The sequence below is a fragment of the Gavialis gangeticus genome, unplaced genomic scaffold, assembly GCF_001723915.1.
Source record: "Gavialis gangeticus isolate Ggan-Ray unplaced genomic scaffold, GavGan_comp1, whole genome shotgun sequence".
NCBI classification, from domain to species: Eukaryota; Metazoa; Chordata; order Crocodylia; family Gavialidae; genus Gavialis; species Gavialis gangeticus.
The window spans coordinates 59,114,002-59,126,827 of record NW_017729025.1 but is presented as its reverse complement, the minus strand read 5'-3'; the positions used below and the strand labels follow the sequence as shown (position 1 = coordinate 59,126,827).

The following is a 12,826-nucleotide window of genomic DNA, read 5'->3' as shown; positions in this document are numbered from 1 at the left end:
GCCCCGCCCCGGGAACGAGCCCCCCCGCGCGGCGCCCGCGGCTCCCACTTACCGGCCGAGCCGCCCGCTGCGATCTGGTGAGACGCCTCCTGCAGAAACCCCCCGCGCCGCCCGGCCATGGCGGCGCCGCTGCGGAAGGCCCGCGGATGCCAACGCACGAGGAGGGAGGGAGGGAAGCGGAGCTGCTGCCGGAGCCCCACGCTCTGGCCCGGCCCGGCGAAGAGCCCGCGACTGGCTGGGCCCCGAGAGCGCGCGGCGCAACCTTTATCCCCCGGGCTCAGCGGGCAGCCGCCGCCCTGCTGGCTTTGCAGCGCCTCACTCGCCGTACGGAGCCGCTGTAGGGAGGGGAAGGGGTAGAAATCCCCAGCGCCAGGGTGGCAGCAGATGTTTGGAGCCTCCTCCCAGAGGGACTGGAAGGGGCCCCCTCTTGCCCTTCCCCTCTGAAACTCCTCTCTGTGAGTCCGGACCCCCATCTGCTTTGTCCCCCAACCTCTTGCACCCATTCCCTCCTTCACTACCTAGTCCCAGCTTGTCTCTGGCTGGCCTGGGTTGTTTTGGTTTGGTTTGTGGTTTTTTGCACACACCACCCTGCCAACCTCCCCTGACTGCTGTGGTTCACTTGACAGTCCAAAACACGTTCCAGTTACACCATTCTTATTCCAGTTACAAAAACGGCACTGCGCACCTGTGTTCTGTGTGCCCGTGCACCTGTCACTGTCACCTTTAACTGTCTCAATTATGCAAAGCATCCTCTCCCCTCCCTTCCCAGCTCCTCTGCCTGTTTGCCCATCCTTTCATTCATCATCATGTTCATCGTTGCTTTCTTTGCAGCGCTTGTTTCCAAACAGTGTATGCCAGTCCCTTCTCTTCCATAGGATGTCTGCTAGCTCCCTCCCATCATCTTTTACTGTCTTCCTGCTGTACCAGTACATCACACTCAGTTCCATTTTAATGCTGCCCTTGACTGGGAGGTTTGTATGTTTATGTGTTGGTTCCCTGTCTTCCACAGGGCATTCCTGAAGCAGATGACTTGGTTGAAGCAGGCTGTCGAGATCCCTTGCTACTTTAGTCAAGTGCCAGTACAGAACTGCCTCAGATCTATTAGCACAACTTCTGCTCTGCCTGTCCCATCCACCTAGCAACTTCCTTTCTTCCTCTTTATCTTCTCCCCCTGCAGCACACCATTGTTCATCTAGCCTCCTCCATTGCCCCTGCTCTTAGGCACGCCCCCAAGCTTCCCTTCCTACTCTATTTTGAGTTCTCTTTTCCCACATGAAAGTGGAACTGCCTGACTACCATGATAGGCCTCAGCCCTCTAATCTTTTCTAATCAGGCATCTATGCACATCGTGTCCTTGCTTTCCAGGGGGAGTTGGATAACAGACCATGTCTTAGTCAACCCTCTTTATCTCAAGGACATTTCTCTGATAGAGGTGGGACTACACATGTAGTAAATTTCTCTTAACTGAATTCAGTAGCCTATACCTGTCTAGGAACAACCTGGGATAAATGGGTCTTTACTTTCCTTCTGTGGCATACTATTAAAGTGGATGATGATGGGATGTTCACTCTGAACCCTGGCAGCAACGGTTTGTATTTTCCTCAAAGGCATGCTGATCGCAGGTAGGAACGTACCTAAATCACAGAGAGACAGGGTTTTTCATGATGCACAAAGCCGATTTCACAGTATTTTTGCCCCACCCCTAGGCGCTGATTGATGGAGAGGCCCTGCCCCCCAGTACTGACTGGCAGAGAGGCCCAAGCGGAAGAAGGAATGAGGGGACAGCCGTCATCTTGATTGCTGGCTGCCCTTTGTGCCACCCTGCCAGCCAGCACCTTCCTCTACCAGCAGCAAGGACTGCTGGCTTCCACTGGGGAGCCAGCACTCTTTTTTTGGGTTGATTTTGCAGACAATCTGCAAAACTGCAAATTAAGTAGGTCCCTAATCCTAGGTATCTAGAATCCAAAACAAATGGTTTAGGTTGGCTGGTAAGTTTCTGTGGAAAAAACTAGGCCTTAAGGAAGAGCTGCTTTTGTCTCTCTCACTTTGAAGCATTTTTTTCCCTGTGAAACTTCCATCACCATAAAACATCAACTCAAGTTTCGGCTGAATTCTTGAAACCAGTAGATACTTGTAACCACATGTGTTGCATGATCTCATGAAGTTACTAAAGACAATATGAACCTTAGTGTCAAGGTAGGTCCCATGCCCTTACAGATAATCTTTTTCATATTATGCATCTTTCATTTTAAGAGCAGATGATCAGTGAATATGTGAGCTATTTACCTACATATTACTCACCAGCTTCATGCTAAGGGATGCATTAGCAAAGAATTTCATTTACCTTTTGAGATGTCTGTCTGGTCGGTTGAACGCTTCTGGCCCTAAGGCCTTACAAAGTAACTTTCTGATAATTATATCATGCCTTGAGAGAAAGCAGGGTATTATCCAGGTATTGTCCAAAGATATGCCAAGCCACAGTGACATTTAGAGTAAGTCCTGGTCCCAGTGCTGTCAATGGGAGTTTGTCATTAACTTCAGTAAGGTCAGGATTTCAGCCCAAGCATTTAGGTCCAGCCAGTGCTGCCTCACATTATATGCAGTGTACTCTGTTTAACCTCAGGACAGAAAAAGTCTTATTAAGAGCCTTAATCCAAACTTAATCCAGCCTTAATCATTATATACACCAGAGAACAGTAACCACAGAGTTACTGAATCTGGCCCACGGAGCTGGGGCTTTAACAGTGGAAAGCTTTATTTGTGCCATGCTGCAGCTGGGTAGAAGAGAGAAGTGGCAGTGACAGTGCTAATGGTAGCAGCAGCCAAGTCCTAGCAGTGGCAGTTTTGGACCCAAACTGGATTACATTGCAAAACATTGCTAATACACAATACTGAAAAAACTGTTTATATCAGCAGTTGGCAATCTCAGACTAAGTCCCTTTGTTTTCAAAGCTCCAAGGACCTATCCCCAAACTAATTATTAGAAGCCTTGAAAATGAGGAGAGCAGCTATGTTTCCTTTCATGTTTTAAAATTTCTTAATAACAGCCCTTGCAAGCTGCATACACTTTACCATCTCCAGTGCAGTTAAATGGAGGATAATAGTTACACAGTAGACAAATACAGTTATTATGTAATAATATAAATAATTACTTTTCAAAAGTAGACTGGTACTGAAAGATAGTACATATTTGAAGGATTTATGCATTTAACTGATACTCAGCTAACTACTGTTTATTACAATGTACAAATAGGCAACAAGTTTGGACGGGTATAGTATTATACAGTAGTGTGATTTAAGCACTTATCTAGTATACATATAGGTGTGGAACACTGAACAACCAGTCCCAAAATTCACCAGGCACCAGTCCTGTTTCTCTGCATTGGCTCTTTTATTTGGAATAGTTTTTGAAGCCATTCCACTAGGACAAGGGTTGGCATCCTATGGCCCCTGGGCTGGATCTGGCTTCAGCTCACAAAGGCTGGATTCTGGTTCTGGAAGGTCCAACACAGACTAAGGCACAAGGAACTGAGCAGCACACAGATGTGCTGAGCTGCCCATTTCTTCCACAGCACCCTCCTTAGCAGCCTTCTCTTGTTCTCACAGCCCTCTCTGCAGTGAAGGAAGCACAAGCAGCTGGAGTTGGGGAGATGGAGATTTGCATCCTGTGGCAGGGAGTGGGATGGCAAGCTGTGACACAGGATGGGAGGGGGCAAAATTTTGCTGCCCCCTGCACTAGGATGTTTGCTGTCAAGAAAGAGCATAGGGCTAAAGAAGATATATAGGCTTAAGAAAAATTAAGTTTGTCACAAATAAACCGTTTACAACAGTGAGCTGGGGCCAAGCCTAGTCTAATAGTAGAACTTTTATTGGTTTACAGCTGTCATCATAAGTACATGACACATATTTGACTTCCTTTGCTGGTGCTGATATCTTCACTGTCAGAGGTTGTACTTGCAGAAGTCAAAGGTCACCAGAGTTTACTAGGAGACTAAAATGTACAACTGTTCACATGGCTGATTTCCTGGAATGTTTCTATGCTGGCATTTTGCCAGCTACAACATGGTTGGGGGCTAGTGTAATCCAGGGAGATGGTTTTATTTGGGTGACAGGCCAGATTTTGCCATTTTATATTAAATTTGTGTGTAGATTAATGCAAACCTGTATTGACAAAAGGCAATTTTTCAACAAAATTGCATAGCTTAGATCAAATCTATGATTAGTCATTTAGGCCATATGTAGATGAAATGGGAGCCCAAAATTGAAGTGGTGGGTTTTAAAAAACACCACTTCAATTTAGAGCTGATTAAACCCCTGTGTTGTGCACACACCCTGCTGACTTACCTGCCTCTCTGTCAGGGAAGGGAGGACAAGCTGCTGGCGGGCAGAGCAGTCCCTGGGCTGCGGGGTGGCGCTGGTGTTTCCTTCGGCAGCAGCAGCAATACCCCCTGCCCCCGACAGCACCTGCCTGCAGGCACCTGGCTCAGGCAGTCCCAGGGGGTACCGCAGCCACAGAGGGAAGCACCAGGCCCCTGTGTAGCTCAGGCAGGCAGGCTTTGGGGCGGGGGGGCAGGGAACAGATCAGGCTCGCCACTTTTCTGGGGCAGAGCCCACTTTCCCAGGCTGCTGCTAGGCTGCCTGCATGGGCTTCCTGCACAACCGCGGAGCTGCACAGAGCCCAGTGCTTTGCTCTGCGGCTGTATGTTTTCTGTGCCCGAAGTCATTTAAGGCGCATTACGCCGCTGAATTTCCTATAGCAGCTGGAATTAATGCACAATATGCTGCCGAGGCATGCAAACACCAATATCCTTAAAGTGGTGCAAAAGCATTTAGCCCACTTTAAAGTGTTGTGCACACATGCCTCTTGTTTTGTCTACACATAGCCTTAGCTATAACTTATATTTTGCTTTTGCTTCTTTGATTTTGTTCCTGCAAGGTCTTACTATTTCTTGGTATGCTTCCTTAGGGCATTTATACATATTTCAGGAGGTGGGGGTGTCTTTAATTAGAGTGGCTCTGCCACCATTTTTCAATCTGGGGACACTGATACACATGATGCTGGAGTCTGCTGGAGCACCGTTTAATAGTATCCACTTAATACTATTAATACTACTTTAATAGTATCCCACAGTCCAGCAGACTTGATTGAAATTGCAGCACATTGGAGTTTTGGTGCCCACTGCTTCAGGGGAGGCAGGGAGGCACAGGGGGGACACACCCAGCAAGGGACTCCCAGGAGAAAGGCAGCAGGGTGGGGAGTCCTGAGCTGGCAGCCCACATCCACCTCTGCCCCTTATGGCTTGGCTCCAGCAGCACTACCAGTGGGGGGTGGGAGGCAGGCATGTTTCCCACCTTTACATTTTAAAAAGGTGGTCACCCTACTTTTAGTATACAATTCATTTTTTTTCTGGTTCCAGGATGGCACTGCTCCCCACCCCCAAAAGGAGCACTTTCAGGAATAAGGGGAGCAACTTCCGGTGGCAAAGGTCAGGGGTAGGACTTCCAGTCCCAACATGGTGACCAGGGGGCAGGGCACTTGCCAAGGGTGCAGCCCTTAACAGCTTGCCAAAACTCATTAAGCAGCCCACCCCTGCCTTAGAGTCATAAATTCTGTCATGTGATGGTCATTGTCTCTCAAGTTTCCTCATGACTTAGAGGAAGTTTTTCTCTCCAAAACTGCATAGGATTGATACTTGTACTTCCCACCCTTACACCTTTTCCTCCATGGTGGACATCAGCTGGCATCTGGTGCACAGGAAGTCACTTTGACCCTCTAGGAGGAACACAAACATAGCACATCCCATATAGCATGGGCTGTCAACCGGGGGTAGGCATACCCCTGGGAGTACTTGGGAAGCCCCTAGGGGGGTATGGGCGAGCAGGTGGGGACGGAGTGCCGCCACCCAATGCCGCTGCCTCCCAGGAGCAGGGCAAGGGCAAGGCAAGGGCAACAGTGCCCCTCTGTGAGCTGCATAGGCGCCACCCAGCTGGCCAGACACAGAGTGGGTGGAGGGGGAAGCTTGGACATGGTGGCAGCAGCTGCTGCCGCCACCACCCTGCGCTGCTGCCACTCTGTGTTTGGCCATGTATCACACCCCCTCCCCGCTCTGCGTCCAGCTGTCAGGGGTACACTTATTAAAAGAGGTTGAAAACCCCTGCTGTATAGGTAACAACTGCTGTGGAAAATGCCTAGACCATGCCTAGAACTTTTCATTTCTCCTGGGCTCAGCCCTTCTCCCTCAAGCAAGCTCCCTCAGTTCACTGCTCAGTCTGCTGGAAAAGCTGTCTTTTATAAGACTGCCAGGCCTGAGCCTGCCTGGTTCATACCTCAATTAATTAGACAAGGCCTATCTGAAACAAAGCAGACCATGCAAAGTTGCAAATACATACCCAGTCAGACAGTCACTACAAAAGAGGCACTAGTCAAACACAGTAACTACAAGTTAGACACAGCAACTGCAGGCAAACTACTGTTTGCTGTTCACTGTTGACAGGGTTCCCTGTTAACAGTAATGATGCAAATTAGGAGGTAAATAAACTAGTAAATGGGGGGTGAGGGGAGGGAAGAGAATTAACAAAAATTTTCTTATTTTTTGGAATAATCTCTTCAGGGATAGAATCTATATAAAGTGAAATTTCACTCTTCTAATTATTATACTTTCTGTGGCATAGGGGAACTGTTAGGATAAATGGACTGAAGATTGTGAGGTGGTCAGAAACTATGGTAATGGACGCTATGGAAGTAACTGAGATCACAGTACAGCTTAATTTTGTATACTCCAGAAATGTTTCACAGAATTAATGTTTAATCACAAAGTTTAATCAATAACTGTGGAAAAATAAATGTAAGGACAAGGTAAAATATAGTTTCAGGTAAGATTAAAATGCCACAGTAATGGTGAAATACAACACACATAAAGGAAAGCTGTTTGAGGTAGCAAAAAAAAGTTCCAAAGGAGAAAGATTTTGTATCACTGGTGAAGGTATGAAAGGAATTAAGAGGTGAGTGTTAGACTTCCAGGGGGCCCAAGAAGGGGAAGCAAGCCACAACAGAAAGGACATCAGAAACACAATTTGTCTAATCTTACTCTCCCAGCCTGTTTCTGTGCCAGAGGGTCTTTATCCTTTACAAACAGAATATTTGAAGATAAGAGGCATTTTGAAGTGGATGAAGTTGTGCCAAAGCACACTTTGGCCTTTCTGAGAATGATTTGTCAGACCTCTCCAGATGTATTTTGCTGTTACAAAAATGAGAATTTGGTATATCAGAAGCCAAAACCCAATAACATTTTGTTGTTTAAGGGATAATTCATTGAGCTATGGTTTAGTTCCAATAAATTCTTTTGCTAAGCCTTCCATATTATACTATTTCATCAACAAGTTATGTTGACTGAAGAGATATTTTATGGACAAAGGAAAATGTAGCTTTTAACTGCTTAGAATAAACCTGTGTCAGACCTTTAATTGTAATGAGACAATATGCAAACATGGAGAGAATCATGCAAAAGATGCCAACACAGTGGTAAAGATTTAGATTTAAATTGTACAAAAATAAGGACATTCAGACTTGTTCCTGCTGCAAATATAACTTGATTCCCTTGTACTTATCAAAAAACAAATAGTTACTTGAATTTATTCATGTTATAAAAGTGAAGTAATAGCTGTGACAGGAATATAGAATAGCTCCTCTAAAATAATAAAATTTGAACATGCTGACCTTCACATAATTAACATCTCAGCATTCATGTTTTGTTAATATTTGCATTTATTCCCTGGTTTTTGCTCAGTGAGAACACTGTGCAATAAATACCCCAGGGGCTGTTTGAAAAAAGAAGCTACCAGAGCATCTCTTTATTTTGTTCTAGGAATAGAGAATATGTCCTGCACTATTCACTTGGATACGAATAACGGACATGGGATCAGGATGGCCTCACCGTAGCACTTCATCAGATGAAGGCCCCGTCGTGGATCAGATCTTGCATTCCTCAGTGGGTGCCACAACCACAAATGCCCTTTTTGCTCAGTGAGGCTGTGCCACGTGGACAGAATCATTAAAACATGTAAAATAAAACAGCAGGCAAAGTGCAGGGACTTATATGGAGAGACGTCTGTTCTTAGAAACACAACACAGCACCATTAAAGACAAAACTTCAGCAGTGAAACAGACATCCAAATTGTTCCCAGCAAGTGTCACAGGCCTGGAAGACGATTGATTACATAGCCCTGATGTGAGTCAGTTTACAAACCTTTTCCCACTGGCTACATAGCCCGCGAGTCCGCCCGTGCCCCCCCGCCAAACAGCGCTCTGCTCCCACCGGCCACTGTCCCCAACGCACGGAAGCGCGCAGGCATTTCCCCGACCCCTCTCCTCCCGCAACACCGCATCGCCTACACCTCTGGGCCACAAAACCTGCCTCTCCAACAGCGGGCAGGATCCGCAAATGGTTTTACTTGCTGACCCCCCGCAACCGTTCAATAAACGACCAGTGAATATTCCCCCTCATCCCCGCCCCCTTGACTCTCGCCCCGCGCGCGGCAGAGACCGCGTCTTCAAAGCGCGAAGCCGCAGACCCGCTGCGGTCTCCGCGCCCGGAACCCTCTCACCAAGTGCCTCACAACGCCTCCCAGGCGCTTGGCCCTCCCGCTCCCAGGGAGATGCGAAGCCCGCGATCTCCAGCTCCTTCCCCGGATCCGTCTCCAAGGAATACCAGGGCTCTGCCTCCCGCCACCCGGGCAAGCGACAGCCGGACCCCGCTGCTTCCCAGCAGGCGACCAGCTGACCGGATTCCTGGCCGGCCGCTCCAGCTCCGCCTCCTCCCTCGGCCTGGGCCCTCCTTTCCTGCTCGTACTCGTTGTTGCGTGCCCTGGCGGGCTGCGTCCCGCCCTCCCCGGCCTGCCACTGCCCAAGCCTGCGTGCACACGCGGAGCAGCGTCTCCCTCGGGGCGCCTGGCACAAGCCGCGGGAGGAGGAGGCAGGTAATGGGCTCGCCCGGCAGCTGGCGGGGGGGAGGGGGTCGCGCTCTCGTCGCACTTGCTCTCAGGAGCTGCAGGAAGGGCTCGCTCACCCGCTGTGCCCATGGGACGGGTGTGGGCTCCGGGCAACAGGGAACTTCTTCTTGTGCCCTGCGCTCAGGAAAGGCACCTGTTATACAAGACCACTTTGCAGCTTGCGGTGCCTTACCTACAAGCTATTCCTTCCCCTTCCTCCCCGGTTAAGAGAATGCAGGCCTGTAAGTACTGATGGTCTCACTCGGTTTCTTAATACACATATCAGAAAGAAAGGCTGCAGCCGTGAAGTGCCAGCACAGCAGCTAGAGCAGTGCTTCCCAAACTTTTCCTCAGCATGATCCCACTTCCTCAGCATGGCCCCTCACTCCCAACCCGTGGCCCCCCAGTCCTGCTGCCCCATCGCTGATGTGACCCCATTTGGGGCCACAGGCCACCAGGATTCAAAATGCACTTTGAATCGGCAAAAAAAATTGGGCTGCCCATCACAATGCCTTAATAAAATCGGAGACCCCTCAGGATTTTCAAATCTTACAAGGGGGCTCATGTCTCTTATGGGGGTGGAGGGCTCAGCCCTTCTCCTGGGCTCTCCCATAAGTCAAACTCTGCAGCCCACAGTTTGGGAACCGCTGAGCTAGAGGCTTTGGCTTGTAGCAACCAAACTACTGACTGCTCTGAAGATGCTCAGTCCTGGCCAAATGTGAAGCACAATGGTAGGGGAGCATAAGGACTCTTGCACTGTCATTAGTTGCCCTGGGAACAGAAGGCTTCTTTCACAGGGGCCTTTATACAGTGCTCAAGTCACCACACTTGCTATAAAAATCAAGAAAGACATTAAGAAGTAATGGTACAAGAAAAAAATATTTTGTGTAAGGATGGTAATAGCAGTGATGTGGAAAAGATTGGTGAGCTGTTTCAGAGGGTAGGAACTGGATTTGTTGAATTACTGTGGACAGTGAAAGAAGGCCTTTACCATATAAACTCATGAGCTGGGAAGGTCAGTAATAAATTATTTGGAGTAGTATATTGGTGGTACTCCATGACGCAGAGAACAGTTAACCACGTAAAAACAGTATTCTTCATTCTTATAAAAAGTTCAGATTTTAAAATGGTGTATTGATTCAAGCAGCTAATATTATTATTTGAGTTTCCCAACCTGTGTAAGAGGGGTAATGCTTTCTTATCTACTTTCTCACACCCATGTGAATTCATTAGTTAATGTTCCTAAAACAAATTGAAATTCAACCAATTTTAAGTTAATCTGTTATGGGCTGAGGTTTTGGGGCAATGTCTTATCAACGTGGGGGAGAGGGGAAAGTAAAAGGGGCACATATGCTGAGGGTTTCTTTTAGGACCATTGCAATTCCAGAAGACTATTAAAGTGTTTCCACCTTAGTCATCCAGATCTGTATTGACTTTGGGATCTGGGCCTGGGGACATGGGAATTAGTGGAGATAAGGTGCAGCAGAAGCCTGCTGATCCTTATTGTGAAAAATTGTTGCAACCACTATCTCTCCACACTTTCCAGTACAGAATTAATAGCAGAGGACTATAGAATGGCTCTAGGTTACAACATCTGTTACTGATAAACTCTATCAGAGTAGTTACTTGTAACTATTTCATAAATTTTAAGGTAATTAAAACTAAACCAAAACTGTCAAATGAAAGGTATTTGTTGAGTAATGTAGTAGTCTTGCTTTTACATATTAATTTACAATATTTAATTTATTTACAATTGTCTCCTGGTTGTAAATGCAAATTATCGAGGTCTTGCTGTATAGCAAAGGTGGCATGATTTCAGGCTCAGGGAAGATAATTATCATCTCTGATGCCTGTTACTAGCTGGTACAGGGACCAGCATTGATCCCAATCTCGTATTACAGTGGAAGATTTGCATCCTCCCCTGTGGCTGAAGAGAAGCTGTTGCAATGACAGTTGTTAAATAGAAAGCCAAGGGGGCGGGATTCAAACATAATGAGATACATAGGGCATTGATACATGTGCTCCAGGAGGCATGGGGGTGCTTTAAAAAGCACCCAGAGCATCATGTGTATCAATTTCCCCATGCTGAAAAATGGCAGTGATGTTCTTTGAACTAAAGTTTGTTGAATAAGCTTTAGTTCAAAGCACCCAGCTGCCATGTTTCAGCATGGGGACACTGATACACGTGACGCTGGAGGCTGCTAGAGTGCATTAATGTACCTGCTCCAGCAGACTCAATTAATCCAGTCTGCACCAATGCACTGGAATTACAGCATGTTGGAGCAGGCTCCCTGCATGTGTATAGGAGCCCATAGAGTTTAAGGGAGGGAAAGGCTTGCAGTAGCAAGATAGCCAGCCCATCCCTTGCTTAACACAGGACTGATCACTTTTATTTTTTTTTCTAGTTGCTTGTCTAGTCTAGTTCTAAGTACAATCAAGCTAGTAGATCTCAAAATCAGAAATATTCATCTTCTAAATTTAAACTCCTGTTACTTCAAGTTATAATAGTATATCTCTAAATTATTCCTTTCCATTCTTGTTGTTTACATCCTTGATGTATTTGCTAAAAGTTTTCATGAAACTACATAGGATGTGATCTTGTAACATTCTGAGATTTCATAAACCTGTTACTCCAGTTTCTTATTTTTTTTGTTATTTTTGCTTGAATTATCTCCAGGTGTGCAGATGTGTGTGGGGTTTTTAAAATACCTTTCTAGAACTTGGTGCTCAGAATGGCATTACACGTGAAAAAGAGCATTCAGTATTTCACCAGAAAAGACATGCTGCACAAAATCTATTGACATTTTCTGCTATAATGCATTATGGGGGTAGGAACTGAGTGATGATTTTGTGTAGCCAAAGCTCTTCCCCTCCTCCTCATTAGTTCAAATCAGACTTCTCTTTTTCTGTACTGTTTCAGATTATTTTCTACCTGAGTTACTAGTTTACAGGTTGTGTCCATGTATTGATCCTTGTGCTATTTCTCTGTATTTACTGCTTTGTGGAATTCTTCCTTTCTGCAACCATTAATGAGGATATTTAAATCAGGTTCAATTTATCATTGGCCTCTGGTATACCAGCCTGATACTTCATAGTGCATAGGGATTGTATTCAGTGTTTCATTCTTGTTGGCTTAATACGGCATGGGGTACTTGCATATCTGGCTTTTGGGCCCTGTACGGCCCTCAGCATGTTGCTCCCTCTAATTGGTTGAAATTTAAAAGAGAATCTCAGAAAACACTTTAAAATAGTATGTTTGAACATATAAACTGGCCATTAGCATTAAAAGGACAAAGCTGTCACCAGCAGGGCTAGGGGACAGATATTCAAAAAGCCTAAGCCTGAATTGATTCAATCTTTGCAGTTTAGTTTAACCTGGCTAGGCTGAACTGGTTTGTAACCATACAGACATCCCCTCTGGACTGAAAAAATGCAGGCATATGCCTGCAGTGGCTCAGGCTAGAAGCTGGAGGTGCGTTAGAGCAGCCCTCCCTTTCCTTTCATAGTGCTGAGCTGAGGCAGGGTGTGGCCAGGACCTGACAAGATGCTATGATTAGGTAGGGATTTCCCTTCCATCCTGAGTAGCCCAGCAGGGAATGTTTATCACCCCTAACTCGGTGTTTATCAGCCCATTAAGAAAACAACAGCGGGACATTACTGGCTACCTGCTGATTCTGCCTTTGTCCTGTGGGCCACAGCTTGGAGGTGGCCAGCTTGTTGTCTGCTAGCTAATGCTGAGAGATGCCTCTGAGGGGCATGGGAATGCCTGCTTAGTAGAGAGTGGGGAGCAGGGAGCAGTCTCTGCTGGAGCTGCAGCTAAGCAGCAGAGGGGAAGGGC

At 46.8% G+C, this 12,826-nt stretch overlaps 2 protein-coding genes and 1 long non-coding RNA gene across 4 annotated transcripts in view; 1 reads left to right on the top strand and 2 right to left on the bottom strand.

Annotated features, from left to right (window-relative positions):
* The window catches only part of SLC25A21 (solute carrier family 25 member 21), a 530,971-nt gene extending 530,397 nt beyond the window's left edge, over positions 1–574 (bottom strand). For both annotated transcript variants that reach the window (XM_019518868.1, XM_019518869.1), the window contains exon 1: positions 53–574. In XM_019518868.1, coding sequence (XP_019374413.1) covers positions 53–503 — 451 coding nt within the window. In that variant the 5' untranslated portion in view covers positions 504–574. The remainder of the gene's footprint in view (positions 1–52) is intronic.
* Positions 575–7,436: 6,862 nt separating this feature from the next.
* LOC109298654 lies at positions 7,437–8,787 on the bottom strand. Its single transcript, XR_002097671.1, has 2 exons — positions 8,605–8,787; positions 7,437–8,108 (listed from the first exon to the last, which is right to left on the bottom strand). It is a non-coding gene; the product is annotated as an uncharacterized LOC109298654 (long non-coding RNA).
* A 118-nt stretch (positions 8,788–8,905) lies between these two features.
* Positions 8,906–12,826, top strand: part of MIPOL1 (mirror-image polydactyly 1) — a 448,613-nt gene continuing 444,692 nt past the window's right edge. Inside the window, exon 1 of the mRNA XM_019518865.1 lies at positions 8,906–8,976. The gene's annotated coding sequence lies outside the window, so the exon portion shown is untranslated. The remainder of the gene's footprint in view (positions 8,977–12,826) is intronic.